Raw genomic sequence first — 25,284 nt, 5'->3', positions numbered from 1 at the left:
GAAAGGTTTCATCTGCAACATTCCATCCAATTCCTACATCAGGGATATTCTCTGTGGTGTCCTCAATAAGATTTGTCTCATAGTTGACATCACTAAAACATTCTGTATAGGGGAGGAAGGGAGGGAGGGGAGGAAGGGAGGGAGGGGAGGGGAGGAAGGGTGGGAGGGGAGGCATAACGCTGTTTGTGGGAGGTTACTGTGTGAAAACTGGCTGCTGTTTGTCCTGTGATAGCAACCATATCTAAATGCTCTGCAAGGTGCATATGCTACAATGATGGGTTGTTCTTTTAACAAAGACTTGTTTTAAAGCAGTTTTTCAGGGAGGCAGCAGTTTAATCAGTAATGGAAATAAAGGGAAAATTCAGCATTAATCCACATATCCATTTCTGTTTATTGACAATAACCAAGGCTGTCCAAACAGGTATGGTGCAATATCCAGTGGGAGGATTAAACAGCTGGCACCAGTTCCAGCTTCAAGCACAGGTCACCACTGTGTTAGGTGATACAACATCAGAGTCATTACCACATTTTTGTGAACACCCTTTCTCATGCTCATTAAATTGACGGAAGAACAAAAGGGGGATGTACCTGCAGATCCTGCTGCTGCTCTGTCATTACTTCCAAGTTTCAGTGCTGGGTCTAGGGATCAGGCAGCGCAGTATTCCATTGGGACAGAGTTATCCATTCTTCCCAATGAAGCTCTTCCACCATCTTCTTTATTTTTAAATCCCAGTTCTCCAGCCTGTCTTCTTGTACCCTTTTCCAAATGTCTCCAACTTCCTTAAGGACAAATCCTGTTTGAACGGATTTTTAAGACGATGCACTTCAAGTTCTCTGGTGCCTCTTTCTCCTGCATTCACTTCTAGCCACTGGTGGACAGGATACCCGGTGCCTTCATTATTGTAAACACCTCAACCCAGTCAGCCATTAACCTCAAATTAACATTCACCCCCACTCTTGGAAAACTGAACCTCTCAGCCCCGAGCCCTGGTTTAACTTGCAATAACACAGGTTTGAACCATCCCACTTCTGGTAAAGAGCATGGGTCTGGTGGAAGGCACACCATGTCTACTGACTGTTCCTCTCATTCTCCACAAACTATGTTTCAACTACAGCTCAGCTGAGCTAATGACCAACAAGGAAAGGTATGAGGGCAGATTACTCACACCTGGTGGGTGAATCACTCAGGAGGAGCTTGACATAAGCTCTTTCTGTTTGCAGGAACCAGGTCTAATGAACACTTTGCTCATAAAACTATTTCCACCAACTCCTGGAATAATGGTCTATTAAATCCAGAAAATGCAAACTCAGCAGGTCAGGCAGTATCTGTGGAGAGAGAATCAGGTCGAGACCCTTCATCAGAACTGGGAAAGAGAGGTCACACCAGTTAGCTCAGTTCCAAGGAAAAATCCTGGACTTGAAACGTTAACGCTGCTTCTCTGTCCACAGATGCTGCCTGACCTGCTGAGTGTTTCCAAATTTTTGTTTCAGATTTCCAGCATCTGCAGTTTATTAAAAAAATTCATCCATTAAATCCACTTAAATGAAAATCACAAAAACCAACACTGGAAATCTGCAGTAAAACGGAAAATGCTGCAAATACTCAGCGTCTGTGGGGGAGACCGACCCGTTATCAGAGTTGACGGAGTCCTGGTGGTCAATTCTGAAGGGTCTCGGATCAGAAATATTAACTCTGATTCTCCCTCCACAGACGCTGCCTGACCAGCTGAGTATTTCCACCATGGTCTGCTTTTAAATCCACTTGAATGAGTTTCACAAGGCAATTAAACACTCAGAAACAGCATCTTTAATGGACTGCAGAGCGATGCCCACATTGACATCTATCTGGAGCTGAGCCAACTTGCATTTGCAGGGTTGGGATTTTCCCCATTAATGCAGCAGCTTTCATTATACTTTGACTAGATTTGACTTGACAATAAACTCCACTTGATGAGTTGACTAGAGCTTAGTATTTCTACCACCTGTCCCCCAAGAATATTCACAAGCTGCAGCTGGATGAACAAAAGGGTTTTTTGGCCTCACTTGTTGAGTCCCATCGGTTCATGAGGCTATCCAGCTGTGGCTCAGTGCGCTACACTCACCTCTCTGAGTCAGAAGGCTGTCAGTTCAAGTCCCATTCCAGAGATGTGCAGAATACACCTTTCAGTTCAGTACTGAGAGAGTGGTGCTCTCTCTGGAGTCAGAGGTTAAACTGAGGTCTTGTCTGCCTCATCTGGTCAATAAAGTATAAACCCATGGAACCAAAGGAGAGGGCAAACTGGATCCAAAGTTGGCCCAGAGGGAAGGGTTGGTGGGTGTTTATGTGACTGGAAGGCAGCTACCAGCAGGATTCCATGGGACTCAGTAATGTGGGACCTTGCTTTTTGTAAATTACCTTAACAACTTTAAGCTAAATGTATCGGCACAAGAAAGAAGTTTGAAGATGAAACAAAAACTGTCCATGGGATCGACAGTCAGAATAGCTTCAGACTGTGGGAAGAGACCGATAATCTGGTAATTTGGGCAGAAAAATAGCAAGTGCAATTGAATCTAGAGAAGTGCAAGGTAATGCATTTGGAGACGTAGTAAGGCGAGGGAATATAGAGCTAAAAACGATATTGAGAGGTGTGGAACAACAGGTGGACCATAAGGTTTATGTTTAAAGCTAGCAGGACATCAATAGAATGGTCAAAGGGTGCATGGAGGATTTTTCATTATTAGAACATAAAAATAGAGGCAGGATTAGGCTTAACCAGCACCTCGTGCCTCCTCCGCCCTTCGGAAAGGCCACTGTTGATTTTTTACCTAAACACCACTTTGCTGCACTAATCCCATTAGCCAAAGCATTGGAGGTTATGTGTACAACACCAGTTAGATCACAACTTGAGTACTCCGTACAGATAATTCTGTTCACATTACGGAAGAGACGTGATTACACTGGAAAGGGCCAAGGTTTATGAGGATGTTACGAGGAGCCCAGCCAGAGAAACTGGAAGGACCTGCACTCCTTCGCAGAGTGGTCCAAAACTAGGAGGCAGAGAGTTAAAATAATTGGTGGAAGGAGATGAGGAAACCTTAACCAGGGAGTGGTGGGAACCTTGAACTCCCTGCCTGAAAGAGCAGCAGAGGCAAAACTTTCATCACTGTTCAAAAAGCACGTGGGGCGTGAGCTTGGAGCTGTGACCTGCTGGGGTACAAACCCAGTGCTGGAAGGTGGGATTAGGCTGGGTAGCTTCTTTCTGACCGGAACAGAGATGATGATCTGAATGACCTTCTTCCGAGTTCTACAATCCATCACCTCTCTGATCCAACTTCGTAGGCTGCAAATATTTTGGGACCTCACGAAAATCTTTCTCTAAATGGCCTCAGCTCCAGCTGTTGTTGACATCTGGTTGACCACAACGCCTGCCCTGAACCTGGCTTTTCAAGCACAAGGAACAGCGGGTTTCCAAGTGTGCGAGACCCTGGAAATCCCTCTCAACCTGGAACATATAGCTCTCCAGCTGGGCAGGTACCATATTGTAGACTTTGAAGACACCGGAGACGGCAGACACTGGAATCTGGAGCAACACACAATCTGCTGCAGGAACTCAGTGAATTCCTCCAGCAGATTGTTTGCTGCAGACTTCGAGCACCCTGTCCAGACGTCGACCCAGCCAGCAGTGACCTCACCACAGTTTGTAGGATCACATTGTGCATACCTTGGCTTGATCACAATGGCACATGTTACAGGAGTGACTGCACTACAAAAGCTACTTCACTAGTTGCCAAGCACAGTGGAACACCAGGAGTTGATAGGCGCCGCAAAAATGCAGTTTTTCACCGAGATTAATGCAAAGTCAGGCACTAAGGTTCACTGAACGAAGGACGTTTTTGCAATGAGACATTCTTCTGCATCCCTGTTTGGGGGTGAGCTACTGTGTATCACAATGCAGTAAGTCAGAAAGTTGTGGGTTCAAACCTCACCCGAGAGGGTTTAGCACAAACTCCAGGCTGGTGTTCCCGCTGCAGCCCTGAGGGAATGCCGCACTGTCAGACCAGGCTGTCTTCACTCAAGTGCTGGTAAAAAAAATCCCATGAAGGGCAGAGGTCCTGCAGGGTGTCCTGGGTAAGTGTTTACACCTTAATCATTATTCCCCAAAGCAGATGATTTGGCCATTGCTGTTTGTGGGATCTTGCTGTACACGACTGGATTTAACATTTCCTACAACGAAGATGACACTCAGGACTTAATTTTCTGCAAAGTGCTTCAGTCTGGCGGGAGACTGGCAGTACCACCTCATCTCTCACCATCACTCCCTCCCCCCACCAGGATCCACCCATCACCTGCCGGCTCTCTCCCCTCCACACTTCCAGTCCTGATGAAGGGTCTCGACCCAAAACATCGACTGTCCACCTCCTTCCACGGATGCTGCCTGACCCCCTGAGTTCCTCCAGCGCTGCGTGTGTTGCTTTAAGAGATCAGCATGGCTTGAATGGGCCAGGGTCCACCTCCGCCCTCCCCCCAACCCCTCCCAGTGCCAGCACCCACTGCCCTCCCGCCCCGTGGGACCCCGCACTCGCTGTCTCTGCTGGAACCCTACCTCATCTGCCTCCCTTGGGACCCCACTTCCTCCAGCATCCCCCACTCCCGGCCAGCCTTTCCGAGACCCTCAGTCACTGCCCCGGGGACCCTCAGTCACTGCTCCGGGACCCACAGTCGCTGCCCACCTGCCCCGGGACTCCCAATCACTGCTCCATCTCCTCCCGAACACATTACCACAGGTTGGGGCAGCACAGCGGGTAGAGCCGCTGCCCCACAGCTCCAGAGACCCCGGTTCGATCCCGACCTCCGGCGCTGTCTGTGTGGGGTTTGCACGCTCTCCCTGTGTCCGGGTGGGCTCCCCCGGGGGCTCCGGTTCCCTCCCACATCCCAACGACGTGCGGGGTCGGTGTAAATCGCCCCCCCCCCCCCCCCAGTGTAGGACTGAGGGGCAGAGTCTCGGGGGGAGTTGGTGGAGAACGTGTGGAGAATGAAGTGGGTCAGTCCGGACTGGGGGGCCGAAGGGCCTGCCTGTGGGGAGGGGGCGCGGACACCCGGTCCCCGCCCTCACTTCAGCAGCTCGATGTAGTCGAAGTTCTTGTGCAGGAAGATGATGCGGTCCATGTCGTCGGGCTCCAGCGCGTCGTGCCCGTCGTCGGGCAGCCGGCCGGAGCCCAGGAACGGGCGGCCGGCGGGCACGGCGGTGGCCGGTACGGCCAGGTAGCGGCGGGCCAGCCCGGCGAGGGCGGGGAAGCGGTGCGCGTTGTCCCGCCACCAGAGGAAGGGGTCGGTGTCCCGCCGGCGGAGCGGCTCCGCCAGGTAACCGTCCAGCTGCTGGTCCACCTCCGGGAGCCGGTGCACCAGGTCCTCGCCAAACAGCAGGTCGTATTCACTGGGCTGGGGGTGCGCCCGCTCCGGGCGCCGCTGGCCCGCCGGGGAGCCCGGCTCCGGGCGCCGCTGGTCCGCCGGGAGCCCGGCTCCGGGCGCCGCTCGCCCGCCGGGGAGCCCGGCTCCGGGCGCCGCTCGCCCGCCGGGGAGCCCGGCTCGGGCACACCGGCCGACAGCAGCGCCTTGACCCGCCGCTGCAGCTGGTCGCGGGCGCGGGCGCCCAGGAAGCGCAGGTCCTTGAAGCGGGGGTCGAGGAAGGAGGCGAGGGCGGCGGGGTGGGCGAGCAGCTCGCCCTCCTCCTGCAGGTGCCAGCGCTGGCTGATCTCGGCGCGGATGCGGGCGCCCACGGCGCCGGCCGGGCAGCCGGGCTCGGCCGGGTGCTGAGCGAGGGCGGAGACCACGCCGTGCAGGCAGGGCAGCAGGGCGGAGGCGGCCGCGTTCTGCCGCTCGCCCAGGAAGCTCAGGGCCACCTGCAGCGGCTTGAGGACGGGCAGCAGGGCGCCCAGCAGCTCCCACTGCGGCTCGGTCAGGTTGGCGACCGGCGGCTCCTCCTCGCCCTGCTCCGCCCGCTCCTCCTCCAGCGCCGCCCGCACCGCCCGGCGCGCCCTCACCAGCCGCCGGCACATCTCCGCCGTGGTGTCCCAGCGGGAGGCGGTGTCCAGCACTAGCGGCTCCGGCGCCTCCCCGCCGCCCTGCGCCAGGCGGGCGGAGGCGCGCCCGCTCCGCTGGAAGTGGGCGACCAGGCGGCGGGCGGCGGCCAGCGCCCGCTGCACCGCCTCCAGCTGCAGCCCGTGCCGGACGCACTGCTGCAGGGTCCGCCCGGCGCAGCACAGGTGCCGGCAGCCGGGCGCCAGCCGCTCCCCGCCGCCCGCAGCGCCCGGCGCACCCTCATGCACCACGCAGCTGACCGCCCGGCCGGGCAGCCCGAAGTCGGCGAGGGCGGAGCGCAGCAGCTCCCGGGAGGCGCCCGCGCCCGCCCGGCCGGTCCGCAACACGCAGCGCGCCGGGCTCCAGCCGCCGTCGATGAAGTGGGCGAAGACGGTGAGGTAGCCGTGGCGGGCGGGCGTGCTCCAGCCGTGGGTGGAGAGCGCCAGCGAGGGCACGGAGCGGAGCTGGCGCTCCAGCCGCACCTTGCAGAGGGTGTACTGGTGCCGGAGTTGGGCCGACAGCTGCGCCACCGACGGCACCCGGTAGTCGGGCTGCAGGAAGCGCAGCAGCCGCCTGAAGCCGTCCTCGGTGACCAGAGACAGCGGCTGCAGGTCCCGGAACACCATGCCCGCGATCAGGTCGTCCAGCAGCTCCTCCCGCTTCTCGGCGCCCGCCCTGGCGCCCGGCAGCGCCGGCTCCGAGCCGCCCACCGCCGCCCGCTTCACCTCGGGCTCCTGCCCCAGCGACTCGGAGGACGAGGAGCCGTCGTCCGGGAGTTGCCGCGCCTCCAGCTCCCCGAGCTGGTGCCGGCGCCGCAGGTGCTCCCGCAGGCTGGCCGTGCTGTTGTGGTAGCACAGCTGCTTGCGGCACAGGCTGCACTGCACGCACCGCTGGTTCAGCTTCTTGAAGAAGTCCCAGGTCTGCGCCCGGTCCCGCTCCCGGTCCGGGCAGCTCGCCGGCGCCGCCCGCTGCAGGCTCAGCTCGGCCGCTCGGCGCCTCCCCCCGCCGGACACCTGGTAGGAGCGCAGCACCATGGAGAGCTCGTCTGGAGGGAGACAGAGAGAGGGAGAGTGAGGGACAGGGAGAGGGAGGGAGAGAGGGGGAGAGAGGGAGGAGTAGAGAGTGGGAGGGAGGGAGAGAGGGAGGGGGAGTGGGAGGGAGAGAGGGACAGGGAGAGGGAGGGAGGGAGGGAGGGACAGGGAGAGGGAGGGAGGGACAGGGAGAGGGAGGGAGGGGGAGGGGGAGGGAGGGAGAGAGGGGGGAGAGAGGGAGGAGTAGGGAGTGGGAGGGAGGGAGAGAGGGAGGGAGAGAGGGAGGGGGGTGGGAGGGAGGGAGAGAGGGACAGGGAGAGGGAGGGAGGGGGAGGGAGAGTGGGAGGGAGAGAGGGACAGGGAGAGGGAGGGAGGGAGGGGGGGGGGAGAGGGAGGGGGAGGGAGGAAGAGAGAGAACATGATGAAGGAACCAAAGATCAGGAAGAAGATTGAGTCTACAGTTAAAAGGCCATTCGGTCCCTCTTTAATGCGCACTGTCTTTTTACCCAGGGTTGGGAAACCAAGAACTAGAGGGCACAGGTTTGAGGTGAGAGGGGACATTTAATAGGAACCTGAGGGGCAACATTTTCACCCAGAGGGTGGTGGGTGTGTGGAACGAGCTGCCAGAGGAAGTGGGTGAGGCAGGTACAGTAACACTTGGACAGGAACACAGATAGGAAAGGTTTGGAGGGATATGGGCCAAATACAGGTCTGGCTTAGATGGGAATCTTGGTCAGCAGTGACTGGATGGGCCGAAGGGCCTGTTTCCATGTTGTGTGACTCTGCTTCCTTCTGCCCTACACTGACCTCCTCACATCCCTCTCCATCTCACCCCCCCATCAGACCCTTTCATCCCCTCTCCCTCACGGGTTTCCCGTTTCCCCCTGAAACCCGTCTCCATGCTTCACCTGAATCATTCCCCATGGGAGTCGGTTCCACATTTTTCCCCACCAGCCTCTCGGGAGGAAGGTCCTTCTCAACCTCCTTGCCAAACCTGCCGGCCACTGTCCGATACTGCTGACTCCTCTACCCAATCTCACCCACAAACAGAGACACATTCCCTGAGTCCACCTGTCAACGTTCGAAGCTCCCAGGTCACCCCTCAGAAACGGGCTGGGGCTGGATTGGAGCAGAGGCGGACACTGGGGCCGTGAGGGACTCACCTCCAGTCACCCCAGAGCTACAGAAAACTCTCCACATGCCTGGATGGGACCAGCACAACTCTTGAGAAGCTCAGGACAACGCTACACTGTGGTACAGCCTCACACCCCCAGAGACCCAAGTTCAATCCCAACCTCTGACGCTGTCTGTGTGGCGTTTGCATGTTCTCCCTGTGACCGTGTGGGTCTCTTCTGGATGCTCCCACATCCCAAAAACCTGCGGGTCGGTGGGTTAATTGGCCACTGTAAATTGCCCCCAGTGTGTGGGCCGTGGGGTAGAAACTGGGGGAGTTGATGGGAAATGTGGGGAGAATAGAATGGGTTAGCACAGTGTAAAAATGGGTGATTCGTGGTTGGCACAGACTGAGTGGGCCGAAGGGCCTGTACCTGTGCTGTAGTCATCTCCTAAACCACAGCCCAACCTGGATGTGTGTTGCCGTTCCTGAGTTCGGCCCTGGAACTCTCTCCTCAACAGCCAACATTCTTTCAAGTTTGTTTGATGCTGGGAATCTAAAATAAAAACCAGAAATGCTGGAAATACTCAGCAGGTCACTTTGCAGCATTCTGGACTCAATATTGAATTCTACACCTCAATCTCGATCCGAACCGTCAACTGTTCATTCCCCTCCACGGATGCTGCCTGACCTACTGAGTTCCTGTGGCTCCAGATTCCCAGCATCTGCAGAATCTCTTGTGTCTGCACCTTTACGGACTCTGACCTCATGATCTACCTTGTTGTGACCTTCCACCTTATTGTCTACCTGCAATGCACTTTCTCTGTAGCTGTGACACTTTACCCTGTACTGTTATTGTTTTAACCTGTGCTACCTCAATGCACCCTGTGCTACCTCAATGCACCCTGTACTACCTCAATGTAACTGCACTGTGTAATGAACTGACCTGTACGATCGGTGTGCAAGACAAGTTTTTCACTGGACCTCGGTACAAGTGACAATAATAAACCAATAGCAATACCTTGATTTCTCGGTCTGTATCAGTTGTCCATATGTGATTTTGGCTCAGCTTGTTTGTTTTCCTTTTTACCCTCTGGGACTGGTGGACGTGCCCCGACTGACCTGCCGGGCATGTCCTCCTGCTCTGCATTTCACAACTCCCACATTCTTTTGTCTATGTTCTCCTCTCTAACTGCTCCCATTCACCCACTGACCAGATCACCTTGTTAACAGCTCATCCCCATGGTCACCATGGTTTTGCCCCATCAGAGACATCTCCTCCCCACCCTCCCTGCAGCTTCTTTTGTCTCCTTCCCAGTTCTGACGAAGGGTCTTCGACCAGAAGTGTTAACTCTGCTCCTCTCTCCACAGATGCAGCCTGACTTGCTGAGTATTTTAGACTCCCCCCAGTGTACTGAGAGCTGGCAACTGTAGGGGACACACTGAACCATACTGTACCTTCAGTTAATGCAGTGTGGGCATCTTCAACTCCCAGGATGGAGTGTTGTTCCAACTCCTCACCCTCCTCCAGCCGGGCTGCACACTCCCGCAGCATGTCAGAAATCCTCTTACTGCTTTGAGATGTGCGGGTTACCTGGAGAGAATGAACAGAAGAATATCAGTACCTTCCCCTCGAGTCCTGGGGATGGGGAAAACAGGGACACTGAGGGGTGGAGGTTAGGGCTAGTTTACCTGCACAGACTGGAGGTGTCAGATTCACCGTGAGCTGAACCTTGAGCACCAGTGGAGTTGGACCTTGGGGTAAAAGAGTTGAGGCCACAATGTCAGGTGCCTTCCTCCCATTGGGTTGGGGTTTGAGGTGTGGCAGGGATGGGGGAAGGGACACAGCGACCCACTGAAGCAACGGCCAATTGAACAACAGGAGGGGCTGAACAGGAACAGCACAGGAACAGGCCCTCCGGCCCACGATGTTGTGACAAACTAATTAAGCTAATGACACCTAATTAAACGAATGTCTTCTGCCTGCACACGGTTCATGTCCCTGCACATCCACGTGCCTGTCTAAGAGCCTCCTAATTGCCTCTATCGTATCTGCTTCCACCACCCCTGGCAGCACATTCGAGGAACCCACCACCCTTTGTGTAACAGAAAATCTTGCCCCACCCATCTCCTTTGAATTTTCCCCCTCTAGTATTAGATATTTCAACTCTGGGAAAAAGATATTGGCTGGCTACCCTATCTATGTCTCTCATAATTCCATAAACTTCTATCAGATTTCCCGTCAGCTTCCGCCGCTCCGGAGAAAACAACTCAAGTTTGTCCAACCTCTCCTTATAGCTCATAGTCTCTAATCCAGGCAGCATCCTGGTGAACCTCTTCTGCACCCTCTCCAAAGCCTCCACATCCTTCCTATAATGGGGTGATGAGAACTGAATACAATACTCCAGATGCGGCCTAACCAGAGTTTTATAAAGCTGCAACATAACTTCCTGACTCTTGAACTCAATGCCTCAACTAATAAAGGCAAGTATGCCGAACGCCTTTTTTACCGTCCCATCGGTGTGCAGCCACTTTCAGCGAGCTATGGACTTGGACCCCAAGATCAGCTCAAATACCATCTATAAATTTGCCACTGTTGTTGGCAGAATCTCAGATGATGACGAGGAGGTGTACAGGAGTGAGGTAGATCGGCTGGTTGAGTGGTGTCGCAACAACAACCTCACACTCAACGTCAGCCAGACAAAGGAACTGATTGTATTGGAAACCCTCTTACTGCCCTGAGATGTGTGGGTTACCCAGAGAGAATGAATGAAAGAATATCAATACTTTCCTCTCGTGTCCTGGGATGGGGAGAAAAGGGACGTTGGGGCTGTGGACCCCCGTCTCCGAGGGGTGGAGGTTTACCTGCCAGCTCCATCACAGGCACAACCTTCCCCACCATTGAGGACATCTTCAAGAGGTGGTGCCTCAAAAGGCAGCATCCATCACTAAGGACCCTCACCATACAGGCCACACCCTCTTCTCATTACTACCATTGGGGAGGAGGTACAGGAGCCTGAAGACCCACAACGATTCAGCAACAGCTTCTTCCCATCAGATTTCTGAACGGTCCATGAACCCATGATCACTGCCTCTTTACTGCTTTTCTTGGCACTATTTATTTATTTTGTAATCGATAGTAGTTTTATCTCTTTGCACAGTACTGCTGCTGCAAAACAACACATTTCACAACATACAAGTCAGTGATAATAAACCTGATTCCGATCCCGCTGTACATCAACACTGTTAAGGGTCTTGCTATTAACTGTGTCCCTTTACATTTGATCTCCCAAAGTGCAATACCTCATACTTGCCTGGATTAAACTCCATCTGCCATTTCTCCACCCACATCCGCAACTGATCTATACCTTACTGCATCATTTGGCACTCTACCACATCATCCACAATGCCATCAAACTTTGTGTCGTCTTCAAATTTACTAACTGGGAAGAAGAGAAAGGAAACTAAATGCCCTCCTGTCCATGAGCTGCCCCACTGGTGCAGTGCATCTGAATGCACTCTATACACACACATATATATTTGGGATAATGACTCACAGGACTATCAATGCCAATAAGTTCAGTGATCTTCGGAGTCCGCTCCTTGGCACAGGGAATCTTCTCTGTGGTGCTGTCGGCTCCCTGCAGGTTACTGCAATCAGTCTCTTCTGTGAAGTGAATGCGATGGTTGCGTTGCAGATGTAACCGCAGCACAGTGGCACTGCCCGAACAGGCCAGCTGTGAGCCGCACATGTTGCACACAATGGTCTTATCATCTCTCCGGGTGACGTACTTCCAGACCTCGCTAATGGGGGGCATGGCTCTCCATCTGTGACTCCACATCAGCACCGACCAAACAGCCGCATCACTGAAAGAGGGCAATCCCGTCACATTCCCCTGGTGTACATCCGGCGACAACACAACCCTTCAGCCACTGCTTCGTCAGCTCTCTCCACATTCCCTCCTTCCTCACCCTCCCACTTCTGTCCCTTCCTTGCCTCCATTCTCTTCCTCCCCAATCCCTCCATCCGCCTCCTCTCCCTCCGTCATGCTTCCCACGTCTTTTCACCCTCCTCGCTCCTTGATGGTTCCCTTGATCTGGTTCCCTCAAACTCTCCATCTTCCTTCCATTTACCTCTCATAACTCCATCCCTTCCCCTACATCCCTTCTCCTCTGGCCTTACCTCACTCCCCCATGCCTCGTTACTCCATATACGTCCCTCTACCCCTTCTCTAAGCCTGCCTCATTCCCTCCATCTGCCTACTTCACTTTTACCAGATTCCTTCCATCCCTCCTTTCCCTCAACCCTACTCCAATTGCTCCACCTCACTCACTCCCATCGTCCTCATGAACTCTTACACCATCACTCCCCCGTTCTCTCCATCCTCATCATTCCCTCATTCATTATCCATCTCCCTTAGTCCCTCCACTCATCCCTCTTTCTCTGTCCTATCTCGTTCCCCTCATCGACATTCCTCATCCTCTAACTCCCTTCCTCATTTCCTCCACCCCTTCACCCTCTTCCCTAATCCTGTCACCCTCCTCCCCTCCATCCTCCCTCCCTCCCTCATCCCCATTCCCTCCCTCATCCCCTCCCTCCCTCCCTCATCCCCTCCCTCATCCCCTCCCTCCCTCCCTCATCCCCTCCCTCATCCCCATCCCCTCCCTCCCTCATCCCCTCCCTCCCTCCCTCATCCCCTCCCTCCCTCATCCCCATCCCCTCCCTCCCTCATCCCCTCCCTCCCTCCCTCATCCCCTCCCTCCCTCACCCCCTCATCCCCTCCCTCATCCCCTCCCTCACCCCCTCATCCCCTCCCTCATCCCCTCCCTCACCCCCTCATCCCCTCCCTCATCCCCCTCATCCTCTCCCTCCCTCACCCCCCACCCCTCCCTCCCTCATCCCCTCCCTCCCTCACCCCTCCCTCCCTCATCCCCTCCCTCCCTCCCTCCCTCCCTCCTGTTTGCGGGGGTGGGCGGCCCTACCTACACTGCGGGCCCGGACTCTGCGCTGCGGCCGCCCCGACGGACGGACGGCGGTCACCGCGCTGCTCACAGGCCGGGCCGGGCCGGGCCGGGCCGGGCCGGGGGAGCGGGGGGCCCGCGGGGGCCGAGCCCAGGCTGCAGCGGCGGCGACCGGCGGCTCCCGAGTGCCGGCGCCCCGCCCGCGCTCAGCGGGACCGCGTTTTGAAAACGCGCCCGGCCGCCCCGCCTCTTGTCCGCCCGCCGCCGCCGTCCGCCCGTCGCCATCGCAACGCGGCCTACTCGTGGGTGCCGCCGGAGCAGGCCTCGGGGTCGACTAGCGGTTGGTCTCCCGGGGTTATAACGGAGGGGGTTTTAGAATGAGCCGGGGGGGGGGGGGGCTGCGTGGCTGCTGCTCCCCTGACGGGCGGGGAGGGTCGGGGCCGCCGGTGACAGCCGACGATCTGCTGCAGGAGCCGGCGGCCGAGCGGCGTCTGTGGGGGGAAGGACCCGCCGACGGTGGGGCCCGTGGGCCGGGCCGGGAGAGACACGGGAGCCCGCTGCTTGGAACCAGAGTGATCCCGGTGGTTGAGGGGGGGGGGAGGGAGGGGGGGGGAGGGTGAGGGGTAAGGGGTGGGGGGTAGCAGTGGGGGGGGTGAGGGAGGGGAAGCGGTGGGGGGTGAGGGAGGGTAAGGGGTGGGGGGTAGCAGTGGGGGGGGGTGAGGGAGGGGAAGCGGTGGGGGTGGGGGGGGTGAGGGGGGGTAAGGGGTGGGGGGAAGCGGTGGGGGTGGGGGGGAGGGTAAGGGGTGGGGGGAAGCGGTGGGGGTAAGGGGTGGGGGGAAGCGGTGGGGGTGGGGGGGGGTGAGGGGGGGTAAGGGGTGAGGATCTTCACTGGGACGTGAATGGCGAGGTTTGGTCAGTTAGTTTGTGGATGACACCGAAGTTGGTGGAGTTGCTGGGGGGTTGGTGGGAATGCTGCCCGAGGGGAGAGCGAGGGGGGTGGGCTGCCCAAGGGGAGGGTGGGGGGTTGCCCACGGAGATGGATCAGATGGAAAGTTGGGCAGAGTGTTGGCGGTTGGAAGATAATCCCAACAAACGCGAGGTGATGCAACAAACCATCTGCCAGAGGACCTCAGCGGGTTGAGCAGCACCTGTGGTGGCGATTGGGGTGGGGGGCGCAGGGTGGGGGAGGGGGTTAGAGGAATTTATCTGTGAACTGTCAGCACTTCCTATCCCCACTTCAGATGCTGCTCAACCCGCTGAGTTCCTCCAGCAGATTGGTTTTTGCTCCAGATTCCAGCATCTGGTGTCTCCAAGTAGGAGGAGATGCACTTTGGGACATGAAATAGGGGTAGAACATATGCACTAAGCGGTAGGGTGCTATGGACTGTCAATGACCTAAGGTGCAAGTCTAAACTTCCATAAAAGTGGCAGCACGGGTCATTAGGATGGTGAGGAAAGCATATAGTATACCTGCCTTCATAGGTTCAGGCACAGAACAGCACAGGAACAGGCCCTTCAGCCCACAATGTCTGCACTGAACATTATGCCGAATTAAACTAATTCTCTTCTGTCTCCAAGTGATCTGTATCCCTGCATATTTTTGTGTCTATGTGACAGCCTCTTAAACACCTTTGTTGTATCTAGAGTTGGGACTTTGTGCTGCAACTTTTAAAGGGAATCTGAAGGGAAAGTTTTTTTTTATATATGTACACAGCAAGCAGTTGCTATCTGGAACTCACTGCCGGTGGTGGTGGTGGTGGTGGTGGTGGTGGTGGTATCAGATACAATCACTGCGTTTAAAAAGAGATTTGAGATAGGTACTTAAATAGGCAAGGTATAGAAGGATAGGGACCTAATTAGGGCAAATGGGATTGGTGCAGATGGACAAAAAGGTCAGCATAGACCTGATGGGCCGAAGGGCCTGTTTCTGTGTTGTAAGACACAATTCGGTGACTCAACACAAACATCTCAAATACAAAGGTGAAACAAATGTTGGCCTTGCCATCAACATCCACAACAGTTACTTGCAAAAACAGGACAAGCTCAGACTGAAAGGTTTTCACTGTCCACTCAGTAGCACATCCCAGATCTTAGCCACTTACTGTATTAAAAACATCTCCCTCTGGTCCATCTACTGCTCACTGTCAGATCATGTCTTCTAGTTACCTGCTGCACTATTCAATATGATCATGGCTGATCATTCAAATTCAGTCCCCCATTCCTGCTTTCTTTTCATATCCCTTCATCTCTTTAGTTATCAGAACTACAGAAACACTGAATTTTTCAGGAATCCTGCTGGTTTGGCATCTGGGTCACCAGGTTCTGTTTCCTGCGCTTCCTTTAAAGCGCTGGGGCCAGTTTCCATGCTCCTTTTAAACACACCGGGGCCCTGTTTCCTGCAGTTTCTTTAAACTCACTGGAAAATTTATTATACCACTGTGTAGCATCTTAAAAAAGTGAATTAACTGTGTTGTATTATTAGGAGTAATATCCAATAGTTTGGAAAATCTGTCAGTCCTCAGCACTGGATTATCAGAGTTTTACTCCCTGATTATATTTAATAATTTGGCCTCAGCTGCCTTCTGTGGAAGAGAAGTCCACATGGCAACTCTGAAAACCCACCATGATTTTAAACCCTTCCGTCTCCCTGGAACCACCTCTGCTCTGATGGCAGCAACCCAGCCTCTCATTCTATCCTTTTACCTTCTGTGCAGGACTGAAAACGTGTAGCTTCCTCGTGTGGACCCAAAGAGATGTTTCCTGTGGGTGCGATTCGGACTTGGGTATCATTATTGTCCACAGGTGAGAGGTTTAGTTGGGAAGTTGCTGAGATGAGCATTTTATTTCCAGCTTATTTAGTTAATGGAATTTAAATTCCCCAGTTGTGGAGTGATTTGGCCCGCCTTCAGATCCTCAGTCATAATTCAGTGACCGAGATGTCTGAGCAGCCAGTAACACCACTGTGGTTCCTTCTAGGCGCAGCAAGGCTGACAGCTTCCTCACCAGCTGCCCTCTTCCAGCGAGTGATCCTACCAGGGTTTACGCCACCTCCTGTTGTTCACTGGCAGAATGGCCAGTCCATGAGCACCCTCCACCAGATGCACAAGGCAGGCAAGCCCAAGAAGGCACCTCCCAAGCTGGGCCCCACCTTTGGTCGGCCCCAGCTGAAGGGGGTGGTGCTGAAAACCATGATCCGCAAACCCAAGAAGCCCAATTCGGCCAACCGCAAGTGCGCCCGCGTCAGGCTCAGCAACGGCAAGGAGGTGATCTGCTTCATTCCTGGAGAAGGCCACAATCTCCAGGAGCACAACATCGTGCTGGTGGAGGGAGGCAGGACACAGGACTTGCCAGGGGTCAAGCTCAAGGTTGTGCGTGGGAAGTATGACTGTGCCCACGTGCAAAAGAAGAAGTAGTTTGTCCGTCCTATCGCTGGAACCGGGACTGTACGTGGACATTAAATGGTGTTTGTATTTACAATGGAAACAGCTGCTTCCTTTCACTGTTTCTTGTGCCACTTACTCAGGTGGATCAGCCTTAATCTGCACGGATTCTGCCCACCAGCTTGTGAATACTTTCAGTGCTGCTGATGGAACGGGAGAGCATTGGGTCTAGAGGGCCACGTTCCACTCAGTCACACTAGCTCAGAAAGGATCAAGACTGACGTAACCATGGTAGCAGGGCGACACAGCTTGTGACCCAGGTTCAATCCGGACCTCAGGTCTTGTCTGTGTGGAGTTGGACATTCTCCCTGTGACTGCATGGGCTTTCCCCAGTGTTCCAGTTTCCTCCCACATTCCAAGGCCGTGCATTTAATTTTCACAGTAAATCCCCTTAAACCACTAGCGTGCCCAACAGGTTTTGGGAACTGAGGGGAGACATTGGGGATGTGGTGGGAAAGCTGGAAGAACAGAGTTGGTGGCAACATGGGAAGAATACAGTGGGATCAGTGTTAGTGTGTGCGCACCGGCCATTTCAGTGGGCTGATGGGTTGCGCTGCGCACCGGCCATTTCAGTGGGCTGATGGGTTGCGCTGCGCACCGGCCATTTCAGTGGGCTGATGGGTTGCGCTGCGCACCGGCCATTTCAGTGGGCTGATGGGTTGCGCTGCGCAACTGTATGACCATCACCACTGACAGACCACAGACAGATTTCTGTGATGCTCTCCCACTGTCAATGGCATGGAAATGGGGAAAACTATAAAGCCAATTTTTTTGGCCCCTCTTCCTGTGCTGCACCCAGTCCTCTGTGCAGACACTTATCTGGACATCAGGGATGTATGTGGACGTAGAGACCACACCAGCACTGTAGCTATGCATCAGTGACCCAGGTGTTTTATGAGATTCAGGTTACTACATTTGCTGAGATTAGCATTTTAGTCCAGCTTATTTAGTTAAAAGTTTAAATGCCCCAGTTACTATTGAGTGACTTGACCCATCTTCAGATCATCAGTCCTACTGCAGTAACTAACTACCTTGCTACTATGCCCAGTGGTAAATATACCCATGTGTGAGCATCACTGATACAGATTGTGCACTGGTCTGTCACTAACTAGGGTGTACTACTAGTGCATGTCTTTGTCAGAGTTTAACAGTGGGGTACACCAGAGGGTGGATTTGTCACTCTATAACATGGAGCAGTAGGGTAGTGTTGGATATCCAAGCCCAGTTCTAGTTAAAGACATCCAGCTTCTGAAGGAATCAAACTGCCACAATATTTGCAGCAGGATTCAATGGCTAACCCACTCGTACACAATCCCTCAGGAGGTCCCATTCTTTTTACTGAACTGAATTGCACAACTCTGGTGCAAGTTAAACAAAAATGGACAAAGGTATAATGAAACAAAAGGCAGAGGCAAAGGCTCCTTGAAGTAGTAATCTGCCTTTGTAAAGCTAGGCAGAAATAAACAGTTGGACTTTATGGTTGCCAGCTTTAGTTAAATATGAACAGTAAAAAAGTGCCTAATTAATGTAATCTGAAGTATTAGGTAATGAAAATAACTAAATGGATTGTTGCAATTACCACCCCACGTGCAGGGCTTGCGGCTGATTTAACAAGCTTGGGCTTAGAGGGTGTGCTGACTGTCTTAGAGGGGATTGGGTTGACACTTGTGTGAAGCACAAGCCAGTTGGGGCAATGACTTGTTTTCATGCCGTAGAACATGTTGATCATATTCCCTTACCTCCAATATTTCCTCTACCTGGCTGTGGGTCATGCTGTGGTCTGTGCCTGGCTGTAGTCCTGGCACAGACCACCTGACGTGTGATGGAACCTCAGAAACTTAGCTTTTCTCCTGTGACAAGGATGCTGATGTTGGCTGTGAGAACCTTCTCTTACAACATACCAAACATTGAAAGGCTTGGATAGAGTGGATGCGGAGAGGATGTTTCCAGTCATGGGAGAGTCCAGGACCAGAGGGCACAGCCTCAGAATAAAGAGGACATCCCTTTAAAACTGAGATGAGGAGGAATTTAGCCAGAGGGTGGTGAATCTGGAATACATTGCCACAGATGGCTGTGGAGGCCGTCACTGGGTATATTTAAAGCAGAGGTTGATGATTAGTAAGGGGTGTTGAAGGTTACAGGAAGACAACAGGAGAATGGGGCTGAGGGAGAAAAGGTCAAGTTGCAGAGCAGACTCAATGGGCCAAATGGCCTAATCTTGCTATGTCTTACGGTCTACAACCACTCACCATTTCTACTGTGCAAAGGCCACTGTGGGCTGAAGTTACAATGAACCTGATCCAGCCCTCACCCAACATGAACAATGGTCAGGGGACGAGTTATACAAACATTGCAGTCCATTCCCTGCTTGAGCAGCATCCCACCTCATGACCCAGTTAACTATTTATATAATACTTTAGTATAACATACCAAGGAGTTTAAGTGCATGATCAAAAACTAGTCCTGATTCATAAAGATAAGTGTCCAAAAGCCTAATCCACAATACAGGTTCAGAGAGCATTATGGGGGTCAGGGCCCAGGCACCAATAGAGAAATTAAAAATCAGTGAATTGGAGGAAAGCAGGAAGCTTGGAAGGTTGTTGGGGTGGAGGTGGTTAGAGAGGAGGTATGCTTTCTCAATTAAAAAAAAAGGGACAGAATTGTGTTCAGGGACTTGGAACCAGAGAAAGTCAGGACAAGGATAGACCAGTTTTAGGGAGTAGAACGAAGGAGCTCAACTCTAACTGCCTTGGAAATATCCAAGTGTGGGTGAAAGTTTCAGCAACAGACCAGTCAAAGACAGGCAGAGTCAACACTATGGAAGCTGGAGATAGACCACACATTCCAAACTGTCACCAAGCCTGCCCAAAGTTCAGTTTGGTGTTAACAGACCCAAGATTGCAAACAGTCCATTTCAGTCTCACATTATTACTGGGGTTAAGTCAGTAATTAGGGTTTAGCAATAACATGTGACTTAATTAGACTGAATGCAACCTTGGTGTCTGTTAACCCCAAAATGATCCTCAGACCACACATGCAAACCACCAAGACCAAGGTGTCAGTCTCCCCAATGTTTAGTTGGAGTAGATTGTCTTGCCTCCAGGACCAGATGAGAAAAGCCTGACTGTCAAATCCTGGAAAGTCAAAAATAAATGAAAGACATGAGTGACTCATATCCCGAGGCTTGGATCTGATTAGCAATCAATGTTAAACCATCCTTACTAACAGGACTCATCAGGTTCTGAACTGGAATACTTGTTGAATCCAAGTTTGGTTCCTCTCTCATACTCTGTGCTCCAAATGGGTTAAAATACTCAAGTGGATGCATTACTTTTGAATTTATTATTGTGCTTTGATCCTTCACTGAAGAAATTCAAATCCCAATAGGAATTTTTCTTTCTAATAAAAAAAAACAGTAATCAAGGGAAAGAAATGAAATCCCTTATGTGCTTGGGCTCAGGTAATTAAGGCCAAATTAAAATTCCTGTCAAAGTGTTTTATTCCAAGATCATTACTTATTTCTTCACAAAATCTAAACTGAAGAATCTGGGTGACTGCAGCATCTTCAATACAGAGTACAGCACAGGAACGGGTCCTTCAGCCTACCATGCCTGTGCTGACAATTATGCCAACCCAAACTAATCCCATCTGCCTGCATGTGGTCCATATCCCTCCATTTCCTAAATGTTTAATGTGTCTGTCTAACTGCCTCTTAAATGTTAGCATATCTGCCTCAACTACTACCCCTGGTAGCACTTCCCAGGCACCTACCATCCTATGTAAAAAAAAATTGCCTTGCAAATCTCCTTTAAACTTTCTCCCTCTCACCTTAAAGCTATGTCCTCTAGTATGTGACATTTCCACTCTGGGAGAAAGACCATCTACCCTATCACATAATTTTTTTTTATTTTATATATTTATATATATTTTTATTTTATATAAGTATATATATATATATTTTATATATATATATATATACACACATATATATACATATACACACACACACACACGTATCAGGTCACCCACCCTTCAACCTCCAAACCTCCAGAGAAATCAATACAAGTCCTTCTAACCCCCAATGCAGGTTGTGTCAGCTACAGATTAGTCAGCCCCACCCCAGAGATTAAAACACAAAGGAGGTGGTGAGGAGGTCAAGGCAGCAAATGCTTTTCATAGAGGCAGCCCTTTGACCCAACTGGTCCATGCTGACCACGATGCTCATCTAAGCTAGTCCCATATCATTCTAAACCTTTCCTATCCGATGTACCTCTCCAAATAACTTTAAAGTGTAGTTAATGTACCTGCCGCAACCACTTCCTCTGGCAGCTCGTTCCATATACAGACCACTCTCTGTGTGAAGTTCTCTCCCCTCTCACCTTAAAACCAGTTTTTGATTCCTTTCCCTGACTGCATTCACCCTATTTATGCCCCTCAATTTTATACACCCCCATGGTCACCTCTCAGTCTATGCTCTGAGGAATAAAGTCCTCACCTGCCCAACCTCTCCCTATAACTCAGCCCTCAAGTCCTGGCAACATCCTCAAATCTTCTCTGCACTCCTTCCAGCTTAATGACATCTTTCCTATAAGAAGGTAACCAAAACTGTACACAACACTCCAGGTGTGGCCTCACCACTGGACGTTAACATGTCGGATGAACTGCCCTGGGCCCAGCACATAGATACAATCACAAGGAAGGTGCGCCAGTGTCTTTCTTAGAAGGTTAAGTAGGTTTGGCTTGTTGCCGAACATTTGAACAAACTTTTACAGATGTAATTTTGAAAGCATCCTGACTGGTTGCAACGTGGTCTGGTAAGGCAATTTGAATGCAAGTTGCAGAGATGAGTGCACCTCGACATCAGTGGCACATCACTCCAACCAAAGGCATCTAGACAAGCCGCTGCTTCAAAGCAGCATCCAAAAGATCCCCATAATCCAGGCTGTGCCATCTTCTCACAGCTCCACACCACCAGGTTCAGGAACAGCTACTTCCCTTCAACCATTTTCTTGAACCAACCAGCACAACCCCAACCAACATCAGTAGAGCAACACTATGACCACTACCATGGACTGTTCTTTTGTTTTACTTGTGTCCTTTGTATAATTTGTTTTTCTTGTGAATGTTGCATCTTTAATGCTCTGTGCCTGTGATGCTGCTGCAAGTAAGTTTTTCATTGCACCTGTGCACACGGACTTGTGCATGTGACAAAACTTGACTAATTTCTTGTACAACTGCAACATAACATCCCAATTCCTATACTCGATGCCCTAACAGAAAACTAGTGCATCAAATCAGAGACATGAGATTCTGCAGATGCTGGAATCTGGAGCAACACACAAAATGACAGGTCAGGCAGTGTCTATGGAGGGAAATAAGCAGTAAACGTCGACTGTTTATTTGGTTAAATAGATGCTGCCTGACATGCCGAGTTAGAACCATACTGCACAATACAGGCCCTTCGGCCCACCATGTTGTGCCGCCCTTCAAACCACACCTGAGACTATCTAACCCCTTCCTCCCACATATCCCTCTAACTTAAATTCCTCCATATGCTTATCTAACAATCTCTTGAACTGTCCAACGTATCAGCCTCCACCACCACCCTAGGCAGCACATTCCATGCACCAACCACTCTGGGTGAAAAACCTCCCTCTGACATCTCCCTTCAACTTCCCCCCCATTACCTTAAAGACACGTCCTCTTGTATTGAGCATTGGTGCCCTGGGAAAGAGGTGCTGGCTGTCCACTCTATCTATTCCTCTCAATATCTTGTATACCTCTATCATGTCTCCCCTCATCCTCCTCCTCTCCAACGAGAACAGCCCTAGCTCCTTTAGTCTCTCCTCATAATCCACACTCTCTAATCCAGGCAGCATCCTGGTAAATCTCCTCTGCACCCTCTCCAACGCCTCCACATCCTTCCTATAATGAGGCGACCAGAACTGGACACAGTACTTTAAGTGTGGTCTAACCAGAGTTTTGTAAAGCTGCATCATCACTTCTCAGCTCTTAAACTTGATCCCCTGACTTAAGAAAGTTTATGGGATGTTAGCTTTCATAACTACCCTATCTACCTGTGAGGGGACTTTCAGTGATCTGTGGATATGAACCCCCAGATCCCTCTGCTCCTCCACACTGCCCAGAATCCTGCCATTTACCTTGTACTCCGCCTCGGAGTTTGTCCTTCCAAAGTGTACCACCCCACACTTCTCTGGATTGAACTCCATCTGCCACTTGTCAGCCCAGCTCTGCATCCTATCAATATCCCTCTGTAAGCTTTGACAGCCCTCCACACTATCCACAACACCACCGACCTTTGTGTCATCTGCAAACTTGCTGACCCACCCTTCCACCCCCTCATCTAAGTCATTAATAAATATCACAAAAAGTAGAGGTCCCAGAACCAATCCCTGTGGGACACCACTAGTCACAGCCCTCCCACAAGTGCACTCCCTCCACCACAACCCTCCGCTTTCTACAGGCAAGCCAATTCTCCCTGCCAAGCCTCCCTGGATCCCTTGGCCCCTGACCTTCTGAAGAAGCCTACCATGCGGAACCTCGTCAAACGCCTTACTAAAACCCATGTAGACCACATCCACTGCACTACCCTCATCAATCTTCCTGGTCACTTCCTCAAAGAACCCTATCAGGCTTGTGAGGCAAGATCTTCCCTTCACAAAGCCATGCTGGCTGCCCCTAATCAGTCCATGATTCTCTAAATGCTCATAGATCCTATCTCTTAGAATCCTTTCTAACAGCTTACCCACCACAGATGTAAGGCTCACCGGTCTGTAATTCCCTGGACTATCCCTACTACCTTTTTTTGAATAAGGGGACAACATTCGCCACCCTCCAATCCTCCAGCACCATCCCCATGGACAATGAGGACTCAAAGATCCTAACCAACGGTTCAGCAATCTCCTCCCTCGCCTCACGAAGCAGCCTGGGGAATATTCCATCAGGCCCCGGGGACTTATCTGTCCAACACATCCTCTCTTAATATCTACATACTCACCAACACTGTCCTCAGCATCAAGACCCCTCTCCTTGGTGAATACTGAAGAGAAGTATTCATTGAGAACCTCACCCACTTCCACAGCTTCCAGGCACATCCTCCCACCTTTGTCTTTAATTGGACCTACCTTTACTCTTCTGCTCTTCATGTACGAGATAAAAGCCTTGGGATTCTCCTTAACCCTACTCGCCAAAGCCTTTTTATGTCCCCTTCTCATTTTCCTCAGCCCTTTAAGTTCCCTCCTTGCTACTCTATATTCCTCAGGAGCCCTGTCCGACCCTTGCTGCATACACCTTATGTATGCTGCCTTCTTCTTCCTAACTAGTCGTTCCACCTCTCTCGTCACCCACGGTTCCTTCACCCTGCCATTCCTTCTCTGCCTCACCGGGACAAATTTATCCCTAACATCCTGCAAAAGATCCCTGAACATAGACATCTCCATAGTACATTTCCCTTCAAAAATGTCATCCCAATTTACACTCCCAAGTTCTCGCCTTATAGCCTCATAAATCACCTTTCCCCAACTAAATATCTTCCCGTCCTCTTTGCTCCTATCCCTGTCCATGACAATTCTAAAGGTTATGGAACAATGGCCACTGTCCCCCAAATGCTCACCCACCGATAGATCTGTCACTTGTCCTGGTTCATTACCTAAAACTAGATCTAATATGGCACTCTCTCTAGTTGGCCTGTCAACATACTGTGTCAGGAATCCGTCCTTCAGCATAGTGTTTGTCAGTGCAGCAAATGCCTTCTTCACCACCCTGTCTACTTGTGATGCCACTTTGAGAATTATGTACTTGTACTCCCAGGTCCCCCGTTCTACAACAGTTCCTAGGGCCCTACAGTTCACTAAATACTGTGGTTTGATTTTCCAAAATTCAGCACCTCACACTTACCTGGATTGAACGCCATTCCTCGACCCACCTGATCAAGATTCTCTTGCAATTTTTTGATAACCTTCTTCACCATCACCACCAATATTTGTCATCTTCAAACAGACTAACCATGCCTCGTACATTTAAATCAGAACTCATCCTGGAGATAGTTTTGAATTTGCTGTCTGCCAGAAATGGGGGAATGAAAGTGCAGAGAGAACCCAGCTTTAGGAAGTTATTCAGTTATGGTACAGATCCAAGAGCATTGCCCTCGAAAACTACAAACATATAGCCACCGTTCCAGGGTAAATAACTAGATGTCACTGCAGCAGGGATTAAGGCATTTTTTTGTCCTGTTACTTTCACTGTCCAAATTATTGTGGACTTTTTGGGAAAAGAATGATTTTTGTACAAGAATTATCTTTATACTACAATAGACTTTGTATAATTTATGTTTAATTTGTTTTTCTTGTGAACATTGCGTCTCTAATACTATGTGCCTGTGATGCTGCTGCAAGTAAGTTTTCCATTGCACCTGCACATACCTGTACTTGTGCATATGACAATAAACTTGACTTTAAGAAAGGTCAATTTCAGAAAGAACACCAGGTGATGGAGAGCTTCCTTCATCTGCTTCTTCCTCAAAATAGTGACAACAGAAGTTTAGGATTGTAATCCAATTACAACATCTGAGTGACAACATATACATCCTCTTCCAAAGAACTGCAGCCTGACTGCACAAAACCTTCGGTTCTTGTCTACCCTTGCATCAGTTTAAAGAGC

At 51.7% G+C, this 25,284-nt stretch overlaps 2 protein-coding genes across 3 annotated transcripts; one reads left to right on the top strand and one right to left on the bottom strand.

Annotated features, from left to right (window-relative positions):
• Positions 1–4,960: 4,960 nt before the first annotated feature.
• Positions 4,961–24,806, bottom strand: LOC127586413 (E3 SUMO-protein ligase ZBED1-like). 2 transcript variants are annotated; one of them, XM_052044357.1, is made up of 4 exons: positions 24,523–24,806; positions 11,761–12,070; positions 9,662–9,797; positions 4,961–7,103 (listed from the first exon to the last, which is right to left on the bottom strand). In XM_052044357.1, exons 2-4 carry the CDS (start codon positions 12,043–12,045, stop codon positions 5,095–5,097), a joined length of 2,430 nt encoding a protein of 809 aa, XP_051900317.1. In that variant the 5' UTR covers positions 12,046–12,070; positions 24,523–24,806; the 3' UTR covers positions 4,961–5,094. The 2 variants fall into 2 exon arrangements, with proteins under 2 accessions (XP_051900317.1, XP_051900316.1); XM_052044356.1 differs by lacking the exon at positions 24,523–24,806 and adding an exon at positions 13,187–13,324.
• On the top strand, positions 13,175–16,648 carry mrps12 (mitochondrial ribosomal protein S12; the record flags this gene model as incomplete). The annotated part of the gene is made up of 2 exons (XM_052044035.1): positions 13,175–13,505; positions 16,142–16,648. Coding segments are annotated over 2 exons (768 nt in total), but the record flags the coding sequence as incomplete, so codon positions are not given.
• Positions 24,807–25,284: the final 478 nt, after the last annotated feature.

Source organism: Pristis pectinata, chromosome 35 (genome assembly GCF_009764475.1).
Source record: "Pristis pectinata isolate sPriPec2 chromosome 35, sPriPec2.1.pri, whole genome shotgun sequence".
In the NCBI taxonomy this organism is placed as follows: domain Eukaryota; kingdom Metazoa; phylum Chordata; class Chondrichthyes; order Rhinopristiformes; family Pristidae; genus Pristis; species Pristis pectinata.
Note: the sequence above shows the minus strand (reverse complement) of the source record. Positions and strands in the feature narration are given on the sequence as shown.

What these genes read in the sequence shown, in the direction of transcription:
- LOC127586413 (XM_052044357.1), bottom strand. Translation starts at nt 12,045, where the DNA reads ATGTGGAGTCACAGATGGAGAGCCATGCCCCCCATTAGCGAGGTCTGG. An exon ending in TTATTGGCATTGATAGTCCT is followed by an intron (nt 9,798 to 11,760) that starts GTGAGTCATTAT and finishes CATTCTCTCCAG; the next exon opens with GTAACCCGCACATCTCAAAG. An exon ending in CCACACTGCATTAACTGAAG is followed by an intron (nt 7,104 to 9,661) that starts GTACAGTATGGT and finishes GTCTCCCTCCAG; the next exon opens with ACGAGCTCTCCATGGTGCTG.